Source organism: Podarcis bocagei (genome assembly GCF_964188305.1).
Source record: "Podarcis bocagei genome assembly, chromosome: 1".
In the NCBI taxonomy this organism is placed as follows: domain Eukaryota; kingdom Metazoa; phylum Chordata; class Lepidosauria; order Squamata; family Lacertidae; genus Podarcis; species Podarcis bocagei.
Window position 1 is genome coordinate 83925505 of NC_138125.1, and position 17102 is coordinate 83942606.

Sequence of the window (17102 nt, forward strand, 5' to 3'; positions counted from 1 at the left end):
AAAACAAGGACTGGGTAACCAAGATCGAAAGAGAAGTTTATTGCTGATAAAAATCATTAATTCCACGATGGGAAATTACAAGAATTGTGCTGGAGGAGAAGAGTGGAGGGTGAGAGGGAAAATGCAACCCCCCCTGGGAACCGGGGCGATTCGTAGAGCCTGGCGAAGAGAGACGGAGACTTTGACAGCTGTCAAAGTAGCTGTCAAAGCTGGAGAATATAAAGAGGACTTTGTTACAAGGATTTTGCTGGCTAATTCTGTTACAATTTGACATAATATGGATATAGACTGTCGGAAAATAAGGAACAACAATTTGACTTTTGGATTAGAGGATACAAAGTTACTACAATCCCCCTAGAGGGGTTTCGGGACATTACAAGCGGTGGAAAATTACTCTGGGATTTGCACAGGACTTATCTTCTGGGAAAGCTGCAAAACTGAAATAGTATTTTGTCTACAGAGGTGTTTACATTAAAAGGAGACAATAGAATTTTCTATTGAAGAAAGGAAGGGACTGGACGTAAGTTTCTGTTCCTGAACAACAAACCTCTGTAGAGATACCAGATCTCGGAATAAGAACGTTTTAGCAGCTGAACAAGACAAGAAACCTGAGAAAGTAAGGAATAAAAAGAACAAAGGACTAACTACGGCACGGAAAGAACAATGGGAGGAGCAACAAAGACCAAGGAAATTAAAGGCCTCTATTAGACTGGATTTTTGAAGTTAAACATCATTAAAATAAACAAATTAAAAGAAAACCGGCAAGGTGGAATGGGAAAAAATTTGGCCACGGACTTGAGACCTCCAGGCTGATAACATATAGACTGATGGACATGGGGAATTCAAACCGGGGAAGGGAGGGGGGAGTTTTGGAATCCAAAGGCTATGTAACCAACTTTTTGAATCTTCTTATATTTTCTATCTTCTATTTCTTTATATAACTTTTGTATATCATGGTATTTTGATTTGACATGTTTAAAAAAAAGGGAATTCGTGGAAGGAAATTGGGGCAGATCTTGGGGGAAAATCTTTTTTCTTTTTCTGTTAAAGATGAGGGGCGATGGTAAGATTGTATAATTTAAATTGGTTAATGGGTTAAACATATTAAGTTTTAAATTGGGAGTGAGAGCTTGTGGAACCAAATTAATGAAAGGGGAATATAGTCGGGAGGGGGAGGAGGGAGTCCTAGAAAGAAGGTAACGAAAGTAAGGTTTTAAATATATTTCTATCTCTTCTATCTTTTCTTTTCTGTTATATTTCTATATTATCGGAAACTCTAATAAATATGATTTAAAAAAAAAGAGAAAGTACATAACTGAAACCATACTGAATTATCATAAAAGCTTTTATTCATTTGGCTTCAACAAATGGATGTCTCATTCACACATTCGCTTGACTGGCTACGCTAGAGGTGGAAAACATTCAAATACTTGGTATCTGGGGTGGCAGCGGAAATTAAAAAAAGAGTCTGGAAATACCTATCAGAGACCCAGCTCAAGGCAGTACAACTTACGGGGAGGGAGGGAGAGAGAGAAGATGATGCCCAAGGGCCATATAGCTGAAGGATGGGTGGCATGACAAGCGAGTTGGAAAATGGCCCATGAGTGTCCACCTTTCCCAATGCCTAATAGGTCTCTACTGTCCCATGATGGCTTTGTCTCCCTCTTTCTCAGGTGCTACAAAACTGTGGATGTGGCTATGAGGAAATAGGGCAGGAGGAGACAAACCATCCATGGAGGGTGGGCAGGGAAGTATTGAGAAGTAGAGCACTAGATGGTGCCTAACATACAGCATCACCACAAAGTTATCAGTTTGGTCTCCTGCTGGTTTCTGCTGTCTCTTAAATTAATAAGGATACCAGAGAGTGGTTCTTCATTCTCTAATCCAAAGTTATGGCCTGTGACCCACTAAGATGTTGCTGGAGTACAGCCCCCATCGTCCCTGAGCATTGGCTATGCTGGGTGGGGCGGATGAGAACTGGGGTCCAGCAACATCTTGAGGGCCACAGATTCCACATCCCTGGTCTTCTGTGTACTTTGTGGGAAGCTGAGCAATGTCACTGACATTCATTTGGGTGCTATGAATCTTCCAAGGACTTTCTTGAAGGCTGCCTTCACATCTTTGTTGCGCAAGCTGTAAATGAAGGGGTTGACCAGGGGGTTGACCACGGTGTAGAAAAGAGCATTTGCCTTGTCCCCATTTGGAGTGTGTTGTGAGCTTGGTCGGGAATACATGAGGAGGATGGAGCCATAGTAGAGAGAGACAGAGAGTAGGTGGGCGGAGCAAGTGGAGAAGGCCTTGCGCCGCCCTGCAGCTGAGCGAATGCGTATGATGGCTGTCACAATGCCTGTGTAGCAGCCCAGGATGAGGGCGGTGGTTGCCAGCACATTGCAACCTATGACTGCAGCCAATATGAGTTCATAGACCCGGGTATCATCACAGGCCATCTTCACAAGTGGTGGCGCATCACAAAAGTAGTGGTTGATATAGTTGCTACCACAAAAGCTTAGCCGGAAAGTGTTTCCTGTATGTACAATAGCATTAGCAAAGCCAGCTACATAAGAGCCAATGACCAACTGGGTGCAGAGCTTCTTAGGCATAGCAGTGGTATAGAGAAGTGGTTTGCAGATGGCCACATAGCGGTCATAGGCCATGGCAGCTAGCAGGAAACATTCACTGTAGGCCAAGCCAGCTGAGAAGAAGAACTGAGCTGCACAGCCTGCCAGGCTCATGCCGTTGTACTCAGACACACAGTCGTACAGGATCCGGGGAGTGTAGACGGAGGAGTACCAGATATCCAAGAAGGAAAGGCTGCCTACAAAGAAATACATGGGTGTGTGCAAGCGGGAATCTAGGTAGATCAGTGTGATGAGACCCAGGTTTCCAGTCAATGTGAGAGTGTACGAGACCAGGAATAGAACAAAGAAGAGGATCCTCAGGAGTGGATCTGTCGTGAAACCCATCAAGATGAAGTTGGTAAGATGCGTGTGGTTGCCTTCAGTTTCCATCATCACCATGGATCTCACCAGTTGATGTAGGGAAGAGGAAGAGAAATGCTGTCATTCCCCTCAGTGGTATTATATAGAGCACACCTGTGATTTGGAGGGATGGATTTATTAAAATGACATACAAAATGTAATATGTTATTTCTCCCTTTGTTTTACAATAGCAAAAGAAGATATTTCCTTTTTCCATCTGGCAATGTGAAACTCCTCACAAATTAACCACTACTAAAGTTAACCAGTGAAAGATGGATATGCTCTTTCTGCCTCAAATATTGTGGGACTAGAAGTTTTGGTGGTGGGATACAGAGAATAGCTGGGGAAATTGAGGTGAATTGAGAGGACATTTTGCTGAGGCAATGAATCTGAGGTGTAATTTTGAGCCTTTGCAGGCTGACTTTGGTCGCCAAAACCAAAGTTGCATGACTGACAACTTGATAACAGCTGTAGCAGGATATGTGCAATGCAGGTGATGGGCTGGTTGCACATTAGTGTGCTACATTTGGTGGATCACTTGTCCATTGCTGGACATTTGATGTAGTTGACTATGCTATGCCATGGTTATTGACAACCATGCTGGTAAAAGCAAGATGCCTTCTCATATGTGGAAGGCAGCACAAACATCTTCTGTTCTGTTCTGTTCCAGGTACACACATAGGGAAGGCACTCACCAATGTGTTATGGAGGAAAGTAACATGTGAAGCAATTGCTCACCTTCTACTGAGATTATACGCTAAGGGGAGACATACAATTTGGAACGCAGACTCCTTGCACTCACCTGATCAATTCTTAAGGCACATTTTGTAGATATGAATCATGAAGATGAATGATGGAGTTGATGTCACAGGGAATCCTGCAAGTGACAAAAAGGGGAAAAGGTATTTGCAGCAATTTGGCCTTGTCTATAGTTATATCAGTATCCCACAGTCTATGATTGAGTTTGGAAGACCCTGGTGGCCTCCCATCAGTCTAGGGCTGGCATACATCCTAATTTTTCAGGACATGTCCTGGAATTCGCCTCCGAAAATGGCCTCCTGGATTATTTTTCAGAAATAGGGCAAATGTCTTGGAAAACAGGCAGTGGGGGTTTAAATCGTGCCAAAATTGCCTTAAAAAGCTCCGAAACTCAGTCAGAAAGTCCCAGCTAGTACTGGTCAGTGATGCTGGGAATTGTGGTCCAGCAACATCTGGAAGGCCGCAGGTTGTCCACCTCTGTTGTATTACATCCCTCATCTTTTTACCTTTTAAAATATATACTGCAGGAAACACCAGAGTATTGGCCAAAGTCAGATTAGTAGAATGGAATTCACCTCCAACTCTGATTAAGTAGTGTATTGCAGCCTTTCAAACCCTTCTTAATACTGGCTATCTCTAAATAACTGAGTGTGGAATATTCCGACCCACCCTCCAGTTGAAAGGTTATATTAGAAAATGTAAAACTCTTCAAAAGTGTTTTTCCTGGGAGCTAAATCGAAAAAGTTTACTGTGGTGTAACTGTCCAGAGTATGGTTTATAAAAGAAATGCCACAAGAGGAATTACTGCAACTCAGCACCAGAGAGCATACTCAGGCAAGGAATTGACAAAACTATGTGTAAACAAATAATTCTACATGCCTTATCAAGAAAAATTTTAACCGGCAGCATATGGCTGTGTACACACAATACTGTTAAAGCATATCTGAAACACATTCTCTGCCTGAAAGAATTCTAGGCACTACACTCTGTTAAGGGTTACTGGCAAGTGTAGCTCTGTGAGTGGTAAAATAAAATGCACATAATTCTTTAAGGAAAAGAATGTCCTTTGGATATGCTTTAAAGGTTGAGTGTGTTCACAGCCGTCAGGGACTGCTTGGTCACAGAGGAATGATAGGAGGCACCAGCTGGGGAATCTCCAAGGGAAGACAGCTCAGAGCCCAGGGATCGGTGGTAGGATGACAGAGGGAGAAGACTAGGAAGAGGAGGTATCAGAAGCTCAAGAGGTAGCTCAAGAGGTAACAGGGTTTAAGTGAGAAGGGAGAGTCTGTGGAACAGAGAAGTACAGAGTAAAAAGCTGAAGCAGAAGCAGAAGAGGAGGGAGGCTAAGAGGTCCTCATGATGATTTGCTCTGAGGGCAGTTATACACAGTCCTGTTTTCAACGCAGTTTGCATCTGCATGGGATGGCCACACTACTCTATTCTGAACTTAAAAATGGAAAGTGTGGTGTTGGTGGTCAACAAAAGAGGTTTAAAGACCGTCTCAAGGCAAATCTTTAAAAATGTAGTATAAACACCAACAATTGGGAAACTTTTGCCTGCAAGTGCTCCAGTTGGAGAACAGCCTTTACCAAAGATGCCATGGGCTTTGAAGACACTCAAACTCAGGACGCAAGGGAGAAATGTGCTAAGAGGAAGGCACCCTTGGCAAATCTACACCCAGAAACCAATGTCCCCACTGTGGAAGGAGGTGTGGATCCAGAATTGGCCTCCACAGTCACTCACGGACTAACTGTTAAAACTGTGTTTATGGAAGACAATCTTACTCGGCTACGAGTGATTGCCAAAGAAGAAGACTTCATTTCCTGTCAGTGCATATCCCATAATAATTTCCGGCTGAAATTCTTTTTATACCACATATGTTCTGTTTTATTTCTTCCCCACCTTTGTAGTGCTAAAGCTTCTCTGGACAGCAGTAGTGCTGGGGAAGCATTGCAAAACAGCTGATAAAACAGAATAAACCCATTTGCAGTTCTTAGCCATTTAAGGGTTTAGAGGGTTTTTTTAGAAAAGCATTTTGATTTAGTTCCAGAAACAAATTAGCAACCACTGCAGGATTGGTTTTTTATGCTCATACCCCCCTTGCCCAGGTGAGGAACCTGACTGCTGAATTCTGATCTGGCTGAAATTTTGAATCCTTCTTCAGAGGCAGCCTTACATATTATGCATTGCAGCAATCTAACCTAGGGGATACCAGAGCATAGATGGCAGAATTCAGGCTATCCCTGCCCAGAATTAGTAATTCACCTGGCTATATAAAGCCATTAAATAGCTCTTGTACAAAAAGAAACATGTCATTTGAACCCATGAAATCACTTAGTGATTTTACAGCTGCTTCAGGAGCTAACTGCATTGGATTAAGTTGGAAATTAGGTGGTTTGAATGACAAACCTTGCTTTGTTTTTGCAGGGACAAAAATGTGACTCAAAATATTTTGGTCTTCTATGAGGCAGACTGAAATCCTTTTTTGGTTTTCAGTTATTTCTGTAAACTTATATGCTTTATTATAACCTATAGCCAGAACTCATGAAGAATTAGGGTTATGATAAAAGTCATATATTTCCAGTTCTTGGAAAAAAAATTACTCTTGAGAAGAGACACTGTTTTGCTGCTGATCAGTTGGGCTTCTGATAAGGAAAGAACAGGAAATGAGTGTGCAGGCACTGGGGATGGGGGTGGGGTGGACCTCTCAGTTTCTCATCTTTCTAATTTTAAGCTGAGTCCTCCACATTCTTATGTTACTTTGTGATTTTAAAAAACCCCATCATTAACATTCACTAGCATCTTAGGGCAAGTTTTACCTACTATATATTTGTATGTAATTTTGCCTCCTGTACATTTTTTGGGGGGCGGCGAGAAATAATCCTCCCTAGCAGACTGCATTCTTATGTTACTTTCACCAGTATATGCATTCTTATGCACACTTTGGCATATGCTTTTGTGTACACATTTCCTGAATTCACATGGGAATGTGGTGCAAGGAAAGTGGTCTGCTGCCCAGCTGGGAAGTTTAAGCTGAGCAAAGAGTAGCATGGAAACTGACTGTGGGGACATCACTAAGGTCTACACCAGGAAGAAGCAGACTTACCTGTATGAAGCTCAGTGAGTTTTCCTGTTGCCTGCAAAAGGTGGCTTATATTGAAATGGTCCCTGTGCTCCAGCCAAGCTAAAGTGACCACAGTTCTTCCCCAACAGTCTCCCAAGTCAGGATAACTCAATAAGCTCCCTATAGAAACAATTAGAATGTTTGCTTCTTCTTGATGATTTGATATGGGAATAAGGACGCAAAACTATTGTCTCTCTCACCTGCTCACTAGAGAATTTACACCAAAAGGGAAGAAAACACCACAAATATAACAAACAACTTGGTTTGAGAGTTCTCCATGTTGGGTTGCCATATTTCAAAAAGTGAAAATCCGGGCACTTTTACAGACGGCTGAATCCTGGCTATGTCTGGGAAATTCTGGACATTTCTGTCTGGGTGGATTTTTTAAATGTGGCAAAATGTCTGGGGGTTTTTCTTTACAGTAACCCAAGAAAAGTTTTCTAGTGCATTAGACTCAAATCTAAGGCACCTGGCTAAGCTAGTCTGCAGCAGAGAATTGCAACAGAGAACCTGTTCCTCAGTTCCACACAGTGGATGGAGGCTCACAACATTATACAGGAGGCAGCAACGAAAACCATCCCAATGAAAAGGAAATGCAATAAAGCAAAGTGGCTATCCAACGAGGCCTTACAAAAAGCGGGGGAAAGAAGGCTAGCAAAATGAGAGGGAGATAGTGAAAGATACAGGAAATTGAATGCAGATTTCCAAAAAATAGCAAGGAGAGACAAGAAAGCCTTCTTAAACGAGCAATGCAAAGAAATAGAGGGAAAAAACAGAATGCGGAGAACCAGAGATCTGTTCAAGAAAATTGGAGACATGAAAGGAACATTTCGTACAAAGATTACCATAATAAAGGACAAAAGTGGTAAGGACCTAAAAGAAGCAGAAGACATCAAGAAGAGGTGGCAAGAATACACAGAGGAATTATACCAGAAAGATATGGATGGCTCGTACACCCCAGGTAGTGTAATTGCTGACCTTGAGCCAGACATCCTGGAGAGTGAAGTCAAATGGGCCTTAGAAAGCACTGCTAATAACAAGGCCAGTGGAAGTGATGGTATTCCAGCTAAACTATTTAAAATTTTAAAAGATGATGCTGTTAAGGTGCTACACTCAATATGCCAGCAAGTTTGGAAAACTCAGCAGTGGCCAGAGGATTGGAGAAGATCAGTCTACATCCCAATCCCAAAGAAGGGCAGTGCCAAAGAATGCTCCAACTACCGCACAATTGCACTCATTTCACATGCTAGCAGAGTTATGCTTAAAATTCTTTTTTTAAAAAAAGATTTTTATTGTGGTACGACAAGGTAAAAATTCATAAGGTTTTCAAGAACCATATTGTCAGGAAAGCAATATTTAATGTCTGGATAAAATACAAAGACTTATTAGAAAACAAGACCCCAAGGTGGTTGTCACCTATGGAAGCTAAGGCTCAGAAAAGACTCAATATGGAGGCCAAATGGCCGAAATATTGGGAAATATTAGAAAAAGTTGGAGATACTTGGAGACTGCAGAGTTTTGAGAAACTAAAGGATAAAGTGCGAGATTGGCTACATTATGCTCAGATTAGGGAGGTCTTTAATCTGGATAAAAAAACAGGTTTCCAGGTGGAAAAATCGAAACTAGAAACAGAATTGTTGGAACCTAAGACTAAGGTACTTTCAAATATGTACAACTTGCTGTTAAAATGGAACACTCAAGACGAAACAGTGAAATCAGCCATGATAAAATGGGCACAGGATATTGGGTACAATATTATGTTTGATGACTGGGAAAGGTTATGGACCACCGGTGTGAGGTTCACGGCATGTAATGCCTTGAAAGAAAATATTATGAAAATGATATATAGGTGGTACATGACCCCAGTCAAGCTTGCAAAAATATACCATAAGCCTGACAATAAATGTTGGAAATGTAAGGAGACTGAAGGAACATTCTTTCACCTTTGGTGGACCTGCCCGAGGGTTAAGGCCTTCTGGGAAATGATCTATAATGAGTTAAAAAAGGTATTTAAGTATACCTTCCCTAAGAAACCAGAGGCCTTCCTTTTGGGCATTGTCGGCCAGAGGGTGTTAAAGAAGGACCGAACCTTTTTTATGTATGCAACAACAGCAGCAAGAATACTTATTGCAAAACATTGGAAGACCCAAGATTTGCCCACGCTGGAATAATGGCAGACGCAACTTATAGACTATATGGAATTGGCAGAAATGACTGGCAGAATTCGAGACCTGGGAAAAGAGAGAGTGGAAGAGGACTGGAAAAAGTTTAAGGACTATCTACAAAAACATTATAAGCTGTATGAATGTTAAGAAAATGCACGATAGAAAACAACAAGGCATCAGCAATTTAGTTGAAAGATATATGAGAATAAGTGATATTTAAGAAAAAGATGAAATTTGAAGCAATATTATGTTTAAATTAAGTAGTTAAGTATGTGATAAAAATATTTAAAGTTTGAGACATAATATTTGAGAATTACAAAATAAGAACTGAAATAAGGCAATAAATTGCTGCTTATAACTTTCTATTGAGAACGCAGGAAAGGGAGATGTGAGGAAGTCCAAAGGTTATGGAAATATGATTCATGGACAGCTGTTTTCGTTGTACCTGTTTTATTCTATGCTTACTTTTTTGTTTTTCTCTGTTCTTTTTTGTTTGTTATATTTTGGTGATGGTATTTTATATGTTTGGTGATTTTTTGTTTAAAATTTGCAATAAATATTTTATAAAAAAATAAAAAAGATTTTTATTGAAGTTTCACAAATTATATAATAACAAACAAGACAATAATACAAACAAACAAAGAAACAAAAACAAGTATAGTTTCAATCCCTTATTTTCTTGTAACTTACTTCCGCGACTTCCTCATACCTCCCCTTTCAGTATTCCAATTTCCAATTATTAATTCAGCAAATCCTCTCCCTTGTTATCCATTTAAATTTTTAGACTTTCTTTTCTTTTTACTTAATCATTACAGCTAGAAACCACATAATTTCTAAACCCACGTCATTCTAACATTCAATAATTTTACAATGTTTCCTAAGATAGTCCTTAAATTTCTTCCAGTCTTCTTCCGCTGTCTCTCTTCCCTGGTGTGATGGGACGATGAGCTGCTTGTGTGTAAAATCCAAGTCCCTCAGAGTTTGGTCAAGTTTGCAAACCTCTGTCTGTAACGGAGCCCCTTAAACATGGCCCCGTCAGTCGCTAGCAGATTCCGACAGTGGTTGCTTTCGGAATCGCTTCCAACATAAAAGCTCCTTAACGGAAACACGTCTTCTGGACTCTCTGCGTGACAGTTTCCGGCGAGGAGTGGGTGTCCCTACAGGAGGTCCTGAAACCTCCCCACTGTTTTCGCTGGAAGTGTCTCTGAGCCATCCCTCCAGCTCACTTTCCTTCAGCTCACCTCCTCTCCCCCTACTGGTTCCCTCTTCAGCTGCTGAGTCTCTCCCAACCTGTGTGAGCCCTTCCACCTCCCTTCCTTCCGATGGCAGTTCCCTGACACCTGGTCTTGGATTCTGCCGGTCATCTCTGCCAGTCCCATATAGTCTATCACCTTCATCTGCCATTCTTCCAAGGTGGGGTTATGCTTAAAATTCTACAAGGTAGGCTCAAGCAGTATGTGGACCGAGAACTCCCAGAAGTGCAAGCTGGATTTAGAAGAGGCAGAGGAACCAGAGACCAAACTGCAAACATGCGCTGGATTATGGAGAAAGCTAGAGAGTTACAAAAAGACATCTACTTCTGCTTCATTGACTATGCAAAAGCCTTTGACTTTGTCGACCACAGCAAACTATGGCAAGTTCTTAAAGAAATGGGAGTGCCTGATCACCTCATCTGTCTCCTGAGAAATCTCTATGTGGGACAAGAAGCTACAGTTAGAACTGGATATGGAACAACTGATTGGTTCAAAACTGGGAAAGGAGTACGACAAGGCTGTATATTGTCTCCCTGCTTATTTAACTTATATGCAGAATTCATCATGTGAAAGGTTGGGCTGGATGAATCCCTAGCCGGAAATAGAAGAGGAAGAAATGGAGGTAGTGAGAGATTTTACTTTCTTGGGCTCCATGATCACTGCAGATGGTGACAGCAGCTGCAAAATTAAAAGACGTCTGCTTCTTGGAAGAAAAGCAATGACAAACCTAGACAACATCTTAACAAGCAGAGACATCACCTTGCCAACAAAGGTCCGTATAGTTAAAGCTATGGTTTTCCCAGTAGTGATGTACGGAAGTGAGAGCTGGACCATCAAGAAGGCTGATCGCTGAAGAATTGATGCTTTTGAACTAAGGTGCTGCAGGAGACTCTTGAGAGTCCCATGGACTGCAAGAAGATTAAACATGTCCATTCTTAAAGAAAATCAGCCCTGAGTGCTCACTGGAAGGACAGATCCTGAAGCTGAAGCTCCAATACTTTGGCCACCTCATGAGAAGAGAAGACTCCCTGGAAAAGACCCTGATGTTGGGAAAGATGGAGGGCACAAGGAGAAGGGGACAACAGAGGATGAGATGGTTGGATAGTGTTCTCGAACCTACCAGCATGAGTTTGACTAAACTGAGGGAGGCAGTGGAAGACAGAAGTGCCTGGCGTGCTCTGGTCCATGGGGTCATGAAGAGTCGGACATGACTAAACGACTAAACAACAACAAGCATCTTAAACTAGCTACATACTGTATAAATCCCTTCTCTTGTGACTGAACTAAAAGGATGCTGTCCCAGCTGCAAGATCCTGGAGAAGGCGTATGGGAGGGCAAGGGTTAACAACACCCTGCCCATAAGGAGAGCCCATATGTACATGTTAAGCAGTTTAATACATTGTTCTTTGTACACTTATGTTCACAAAGATGTGAACATGAGCCAAAATACTTTCACTCGGCAAACGAGGGAGCAATATGTATTATTATTATTATTATTTTGTTGTTGAAAGTTAAGAACATTGTAGGGGTCTTTAAAATGAGAGTTGTCATAGCGACCTGTAGTTAAAAGTAGAAGTCAGCAACTATGTCCTCTTTTTTGCTCTTCAAAATATGGCAACCCTATGAAATATATATTGTTCTTAATTCACCATCCACTAAATATGCCACAGGATCCGATGTAAGGACTTCTGTATCAGGCACCTAAACTCTGGGCATATCTGCTCTACTGGCTTAAAGTGACATAATGATTATTCCCTCTTCCCAGGAGACCATGGGAATTGTAGCTCTAGCGCATCAGCATCCCAAACAGAAAATTCCCAGCACCTCACCAAATCACACTTGCCAATTTTATAAAAGTAAAGATGGGAGAGCTTTCCAAATCTGTGCTAGAATAAATTTGGAGTGTGATGGGGGTTAGGAAGCCTTGTGGGAAATTATCTGAACCAATTCTTTTATTTTTAATTTTTTTTTACAATTAATTTTTCAAAAGCATACCTTAAATGCAAATACCATGTGAATAGTAGTGTAGTGTCAAGCTTGGGAAATTCTTTCCTTCCCCAGTAGCATTAAGGATCAAGGAAGAAACAAGAAAGTTTGTTTGTATGGTTTTATTCAGTCATTCTGTTGCAAGACAAAGAATCCAGTTCTTAACTCCTTAGTGATGTTCCTCACTCTGAGCTCCTCCCCTTCCTTGCCCAGCAACAGTACTTGGCCCTTTGCTCTTGAATTCTAATTGAAAGTCGAGTCCGTGGGGATGGCGGCGGTTCTATGCTCTCCAAGGACGTCTCTGTTGGCTGTTCTCCCCCTCCTTCTCTTAACACCTCATAATTTGGCAACTCTGAGTTCTGCTGTAATTCATTCCTGTTCCTCTTCTCTTGAAACTACTGGGGGGGGGGGCAAGCAGAGGAGAAGGAGGGGGAGATCCTCAGCCCTCCTCTTCAGTCCAGCCCCTGGCCTGTAGGTGGGATGCTTAACCATTTATCCACTGGCCATCTTTTCTAGTGCTTCCCCTTGTCCACTACGTTCTTACCTACAGGAGACTAGTCTCTAATCCAGAGGTGGAGAACCTGTGACTTGCCAAGATTTTGCTGGACAACAGCCCCCTTCATCCCTGAGCATTGTCCATGCTGGTGGGACTGATGAGCGTTGGAGGCCATCAACATCTGCAGGGCCACCAATTCACCACCCTTGATAAAAATCTGTATTATGTGGGGAGCTGAGCAACGTCACTGACATTCATTTGGGTGCTATGAATCTTCCAAGGAGTTTCTTGAAGGCTGCCTTCACATCTTTGTTGCGCAGGCTGTAAATGAAGGGGTTGACCAGGGGGTTGACCACAGTGTAGAAAAGAGCATTTGCCTTGTCCGCATTTGGAGTGTGCTGTGAGCTTGGTCGGGAATACATGAAGAGGATGGAGCCATAGTAGAGGGAGACAGAGAGTAGGTGGGCGGAGCAAGTGGAGAAGGCCTTGCGCCGTCCTGCAGCTGAGCGGATGCGTATGATGGCTGTCACAATGCCTGTGTAGCAGCCCAGGATGAGGACAGTGGTTGCCAGCACATTGCAACCAATGACTGCAGCCACAATGAGTTCATAGACCCGGGTATCATCACAGGCCATCTTCACAAGTGGTGGCGCATCACAAAAGTAGTGGTTGATAATGTTGCTCCCACAAAAGCTTAGCCGAAAAGTGTTTCCTGTATGTACAATAGCATTAGCAAAGCCAGCTACGTAAGAGCCAATGACCAACTGGGTGCAGAGCTTCTTAGGCATAGCAGTGGTATAGAGAAGTGGTTTGCAGATGGCCACATAGCGGTCATAGGCCATGGCAGCTAGCAGGAAACATTCACTTTGGGCCAAGCCAGCTGAGAAGAAGAACTGAGCTGCACAGCCTGCCAGGCTCATGCCGTTGTTCTCAGACACACAGTCGTACAGGATCCGGGGAGTGTAGACGGAGGAATACCAGATATCCAGGAAGGAAAGGCTGCCCACAAAGAAATACATGGGTGTGTGCAAGCGGGAATCTAGGTAGATCAGTGTGATGAGACCCAGGTTTCCAGTCAATGTGAGAGTGTACGAGACCAGGAACAGGACAAAGAAGAGGATCCTCAGGAGTGGATCTGTCGTGAAACCCATCAAGATGAAGTTGGTAAGATGCGTGCGGTTGCCTTCAGTTTCCATCATCACCATGGATCTCACCAGTTGATGTAGGGAAGAGGAAGAGGAATGCTGTCATTCCCCTCAATGGTATTATATAGAGCAGACCTGTGATTTGGAGGGATGGATTTATTAAAACAACATACAAAATGTAATATGTTATTTCCCCCTTTGTTTTACAATAGCAATAGCAAAAGAAGATATTTCCTTTTTCCACCTGGCAATGTGAAACTCCTCGCAAATTAACCACTACTAAAGTTAACCAGTGAAAGATGGATATGCTCTTTCTGCCTCAAATATTGTGGGACCAGAAGCTTTGGTGGATGGGATACAGAGAATAGCTGGGGAAATTGAGGTGAACTGAGAGGACATTGTGCTGAGACAATGAATCTGAGGAGTGATTTTGAGTCTTTCCAGGCTGACATTGGGAGAAACATGCTAGGAGGAAGGCACCCTTGGCAAATCTACACCATGATCAACTCCCGCCCAGAAACCAACGTTCCCACTGTGGAAGGAGGTGTGGATCCAAAATTGGCTTCCACAGTCACCTACGGACTCACTGTTAAAACTGTGTTTATGGAAGACAATCTTACTCGGCTATGAGTGATTGCCAAAGAAGAAGACTTCACTTTCTGTCAGTGCATATCCCATAATAATTTCCTGCTGAAATTCTTTTTATACCACATATGTTCTGTTTTATTATTTCCCCTCCTTTGTTGTGCTAAAGCTTCTCTGGACAGCAGTAGTGCTGGGGAAGCATTGCAAAATAGCTGAAAAACAGAATAAATCCGTTTGCAGTTCTGAGCCATTTAGGGGTTTAGAGGGTTTTTTTAGAAAAGCATTTTGATTTAGTTCCAGAAACAAATTAGCAACCACTGCAGGATTGGTTTTTTATGCTCATACCCCCCTTGCCCAGGTGAGGAACCTGACTGCTGAATTCTGATCTGGCTGAAATTTTGAATCCTTCTTCAGAGGCAGCCTTACATATTATGCATTGCAGCAATCTAACCTAGGGGATACCAGAGCATAGATGACAGAATTTAGGCTATCCCTGACCAGAATTAGTAATTCACCTGGCTATATAAAGTCATTACTTTATATTCTTGTACTCTCTTGTACAAAAAGAAACATGTCATTTGAACCCATGAAATCACTTAGTGATTTTACAGCTGCTTCAAGAGCTAACTGCATTGGATTAAGTTGGAAATTAGGTGGTTTGAATGACAAACCTTGCTTTGTTTTTGCAGGGACAAAAATGTGAATCAAAATAACTTGGTCTTCCATGGAGCAGACTGAAATCCTTTTTTTTTTTTTTTTTTTTGGTTTTCAGTTATTTCTGTAAGCTTATGTGCTTTATTATAAACTATAGCCAAAACTCATGAAGGATTATGGTTCTGATGAAAGTCATATATTTTCAGTTCTTGGAAAAAATTACTCTTGAGAAGGGAAATTGTTTTACTGCTGGTCAGTTGGGCCAGGAAATGAGTGTGTAGGCACTGGGGATGGGGGGAGGGGGACACACACACAGACCTCTCAGTTTCTCATCTTTCTAATTTTAAGCTCAGTCCTCCACATTTCGATGTTGGTTTGTGATTTTAAAAAACCCCATCATTAACATTCACTAGCATCTTAGGGCAAGTTTTACCTACTATATATTTGTATGTAATTTTGCCTCCTGTACATTTTTTGGGGGGCGGCGAGAAATAATCCTCCCTAGCAGACTGCATTCTTATGTTACTTTCACCAGTATATGCATTCTTATGCACACTTTGGCATATGCTTTTGTGTACACATTTCCTGAATGCACATGGGAATGTGGTGCAAGGAAAGTGGTCTGCTGCCCAGCTGGGAAGTTTAAGCTGAGCAAAGAGTAGCATGGAAACCGCCTATGGGGACACCACTATGGTCTATACCAGGAAGAAGCAGACTTACCTGTATGAAGCTCAGTGGGTTTTCCTGTTGCCTGCAAAAGGTGGCTTATACTGAAATGTTCCCTGTGCTCCAGCCAAGCTAAAGTGACCACAGTTCTTCCCCAAGAGTCTCCCCAAGTCAGGATAACTCAATAAGCTCCCTATAGAAACAATTAGAATGTTTGCTTCTTCTTGATGATTTGATATGGGAATAAGGACGCAAAATTATTTTCTCTCTCTCCTGCTCACTAGAGAATTTACACCAAAAGGGAAGAAAACACCACAAATATAACAAACAACTTGGTTTGTGAGTTCTCCATGTCGGGTTGCCATATTTCAAAAAGTGAAAATCCGGGCACTTTTACAGACGGCCGAATCCTGGCTATGTCTGGGAAATTCTGGACATTTCTGACCGGGCGGATTTTTTAAATGTGGCAAAATGTTTGGGGTTTTTTGTTTACAGTAATCCAAGAAAAGTTTTCTAGTGCATTAGACTCAAATCTAAGGCACCTAGCTAAGCTAGTCTGCAGCAGAGAATTGCAACCTGTTCCTCAGTTCCACACAGTGGAAGTGAGGAACAGGTTTAAGGATTTAGATTTGCTGGACAGAGTGCCTTAAGAACTATGGATGGAGGCTCACAACATTATACAGGAGGCAGCAACAAAAACCATCCCAATGAAAAGGAAATACAAGAAAGCAAAGTGGCTGTCCAACGAGGCCTTACAAATAGCGGGGGAGAGAAGGCAAGCAAAATGTGAGGGAGATAGTGAAAGATACAAGAAATTGAATGCAGATTTCCAAAAAATAGCAAGGAGAGACAAGAAGGCCTTCTTAAACGAGCAATGCAAAGAAATAGAGGAAAACAACAAAATGGGGAGAACCAGAGATCTGTTCAAGAAAATTGGAGATATGAAAGAAACATTTCGTACAAAGATTACCATAATAAAGGACAAAAGTGGTAAGGACCTAACAGAAGCAGAAGACATCAAGAAGAGGTGGCAAGAATACACAGAGGAATTATACCAGAAAGATATGGATGGCTCGTACACCTCAGGTAGTGTGGTTGCTGACCTTGAGCCAGACATCCTGGAAAGTGAAGTCAAATGGGCTTTAGAAAGCACTGCAAATAACAAGGCCAGTGGAAGTGATGATATTCCAGCTGAACTATTTAAATTTTTAAAAGATGATGTTGTTAAGGTGCTATACTCAATATGCCAGCAAGTTTGGAAAACTCAGTAGTGGCCAGAGGATTGGAGAAG

General features: G+C 42.0%; 2 protein-coding genes across 2 annotated transcripts; both read right to left on the reverse strand.

The window, feature by feature from the left end:
* Positions 1 to 1937: 1937 nt before the first annotated feature.
* On the reverse strand, positions 1938 to 3017 carry LOC308583075 (olfactory receptor 9G4-like; the record flags this gene model as incomplete). Its single annotated transcript, XM_081186747.1, has 1 exon — positions 1938 to 3017. One exon carries the CDS (start codon positions 3015 to 3017, stop codon positions 2067 to 2069), a length of 951 nt encoding a protein of 316 aa, XP_081042873.1. The 3' UTR covers positions 1938 to 2066.
* Positions 3018 to 12330: 9313 nt separating this feature from the next.
* On the reverse strand, positions 12331 to 14002 carry LOC308583065 (olfactory receptor 9G4-like). Its single transcript, XM_081186723.1, has one exon. It carries the CDS (start codon positions 13964 to 13966, stop codon positions 13016 to 13018), a length of 951 nt encoding a protein of 316 aa, XP_081042849.1. The 5' UTR covers positions 13967 to 14002; the 3' UTR covers positions 12331 to 13015.
* Between the last annotated feature and the right edge of the window lie 3100 nt (positions 14003 to 17102).

Bases quoted from the DNA above. Each gene is read 5' to 3' on its own strand.
- LOC308583065 (XM_081186723.1), bottom strand. From the start codon at position 13,966: ATGGTGATGATGGAAACTGAAGGCAACCGCACGCATCTTACCAACTTC.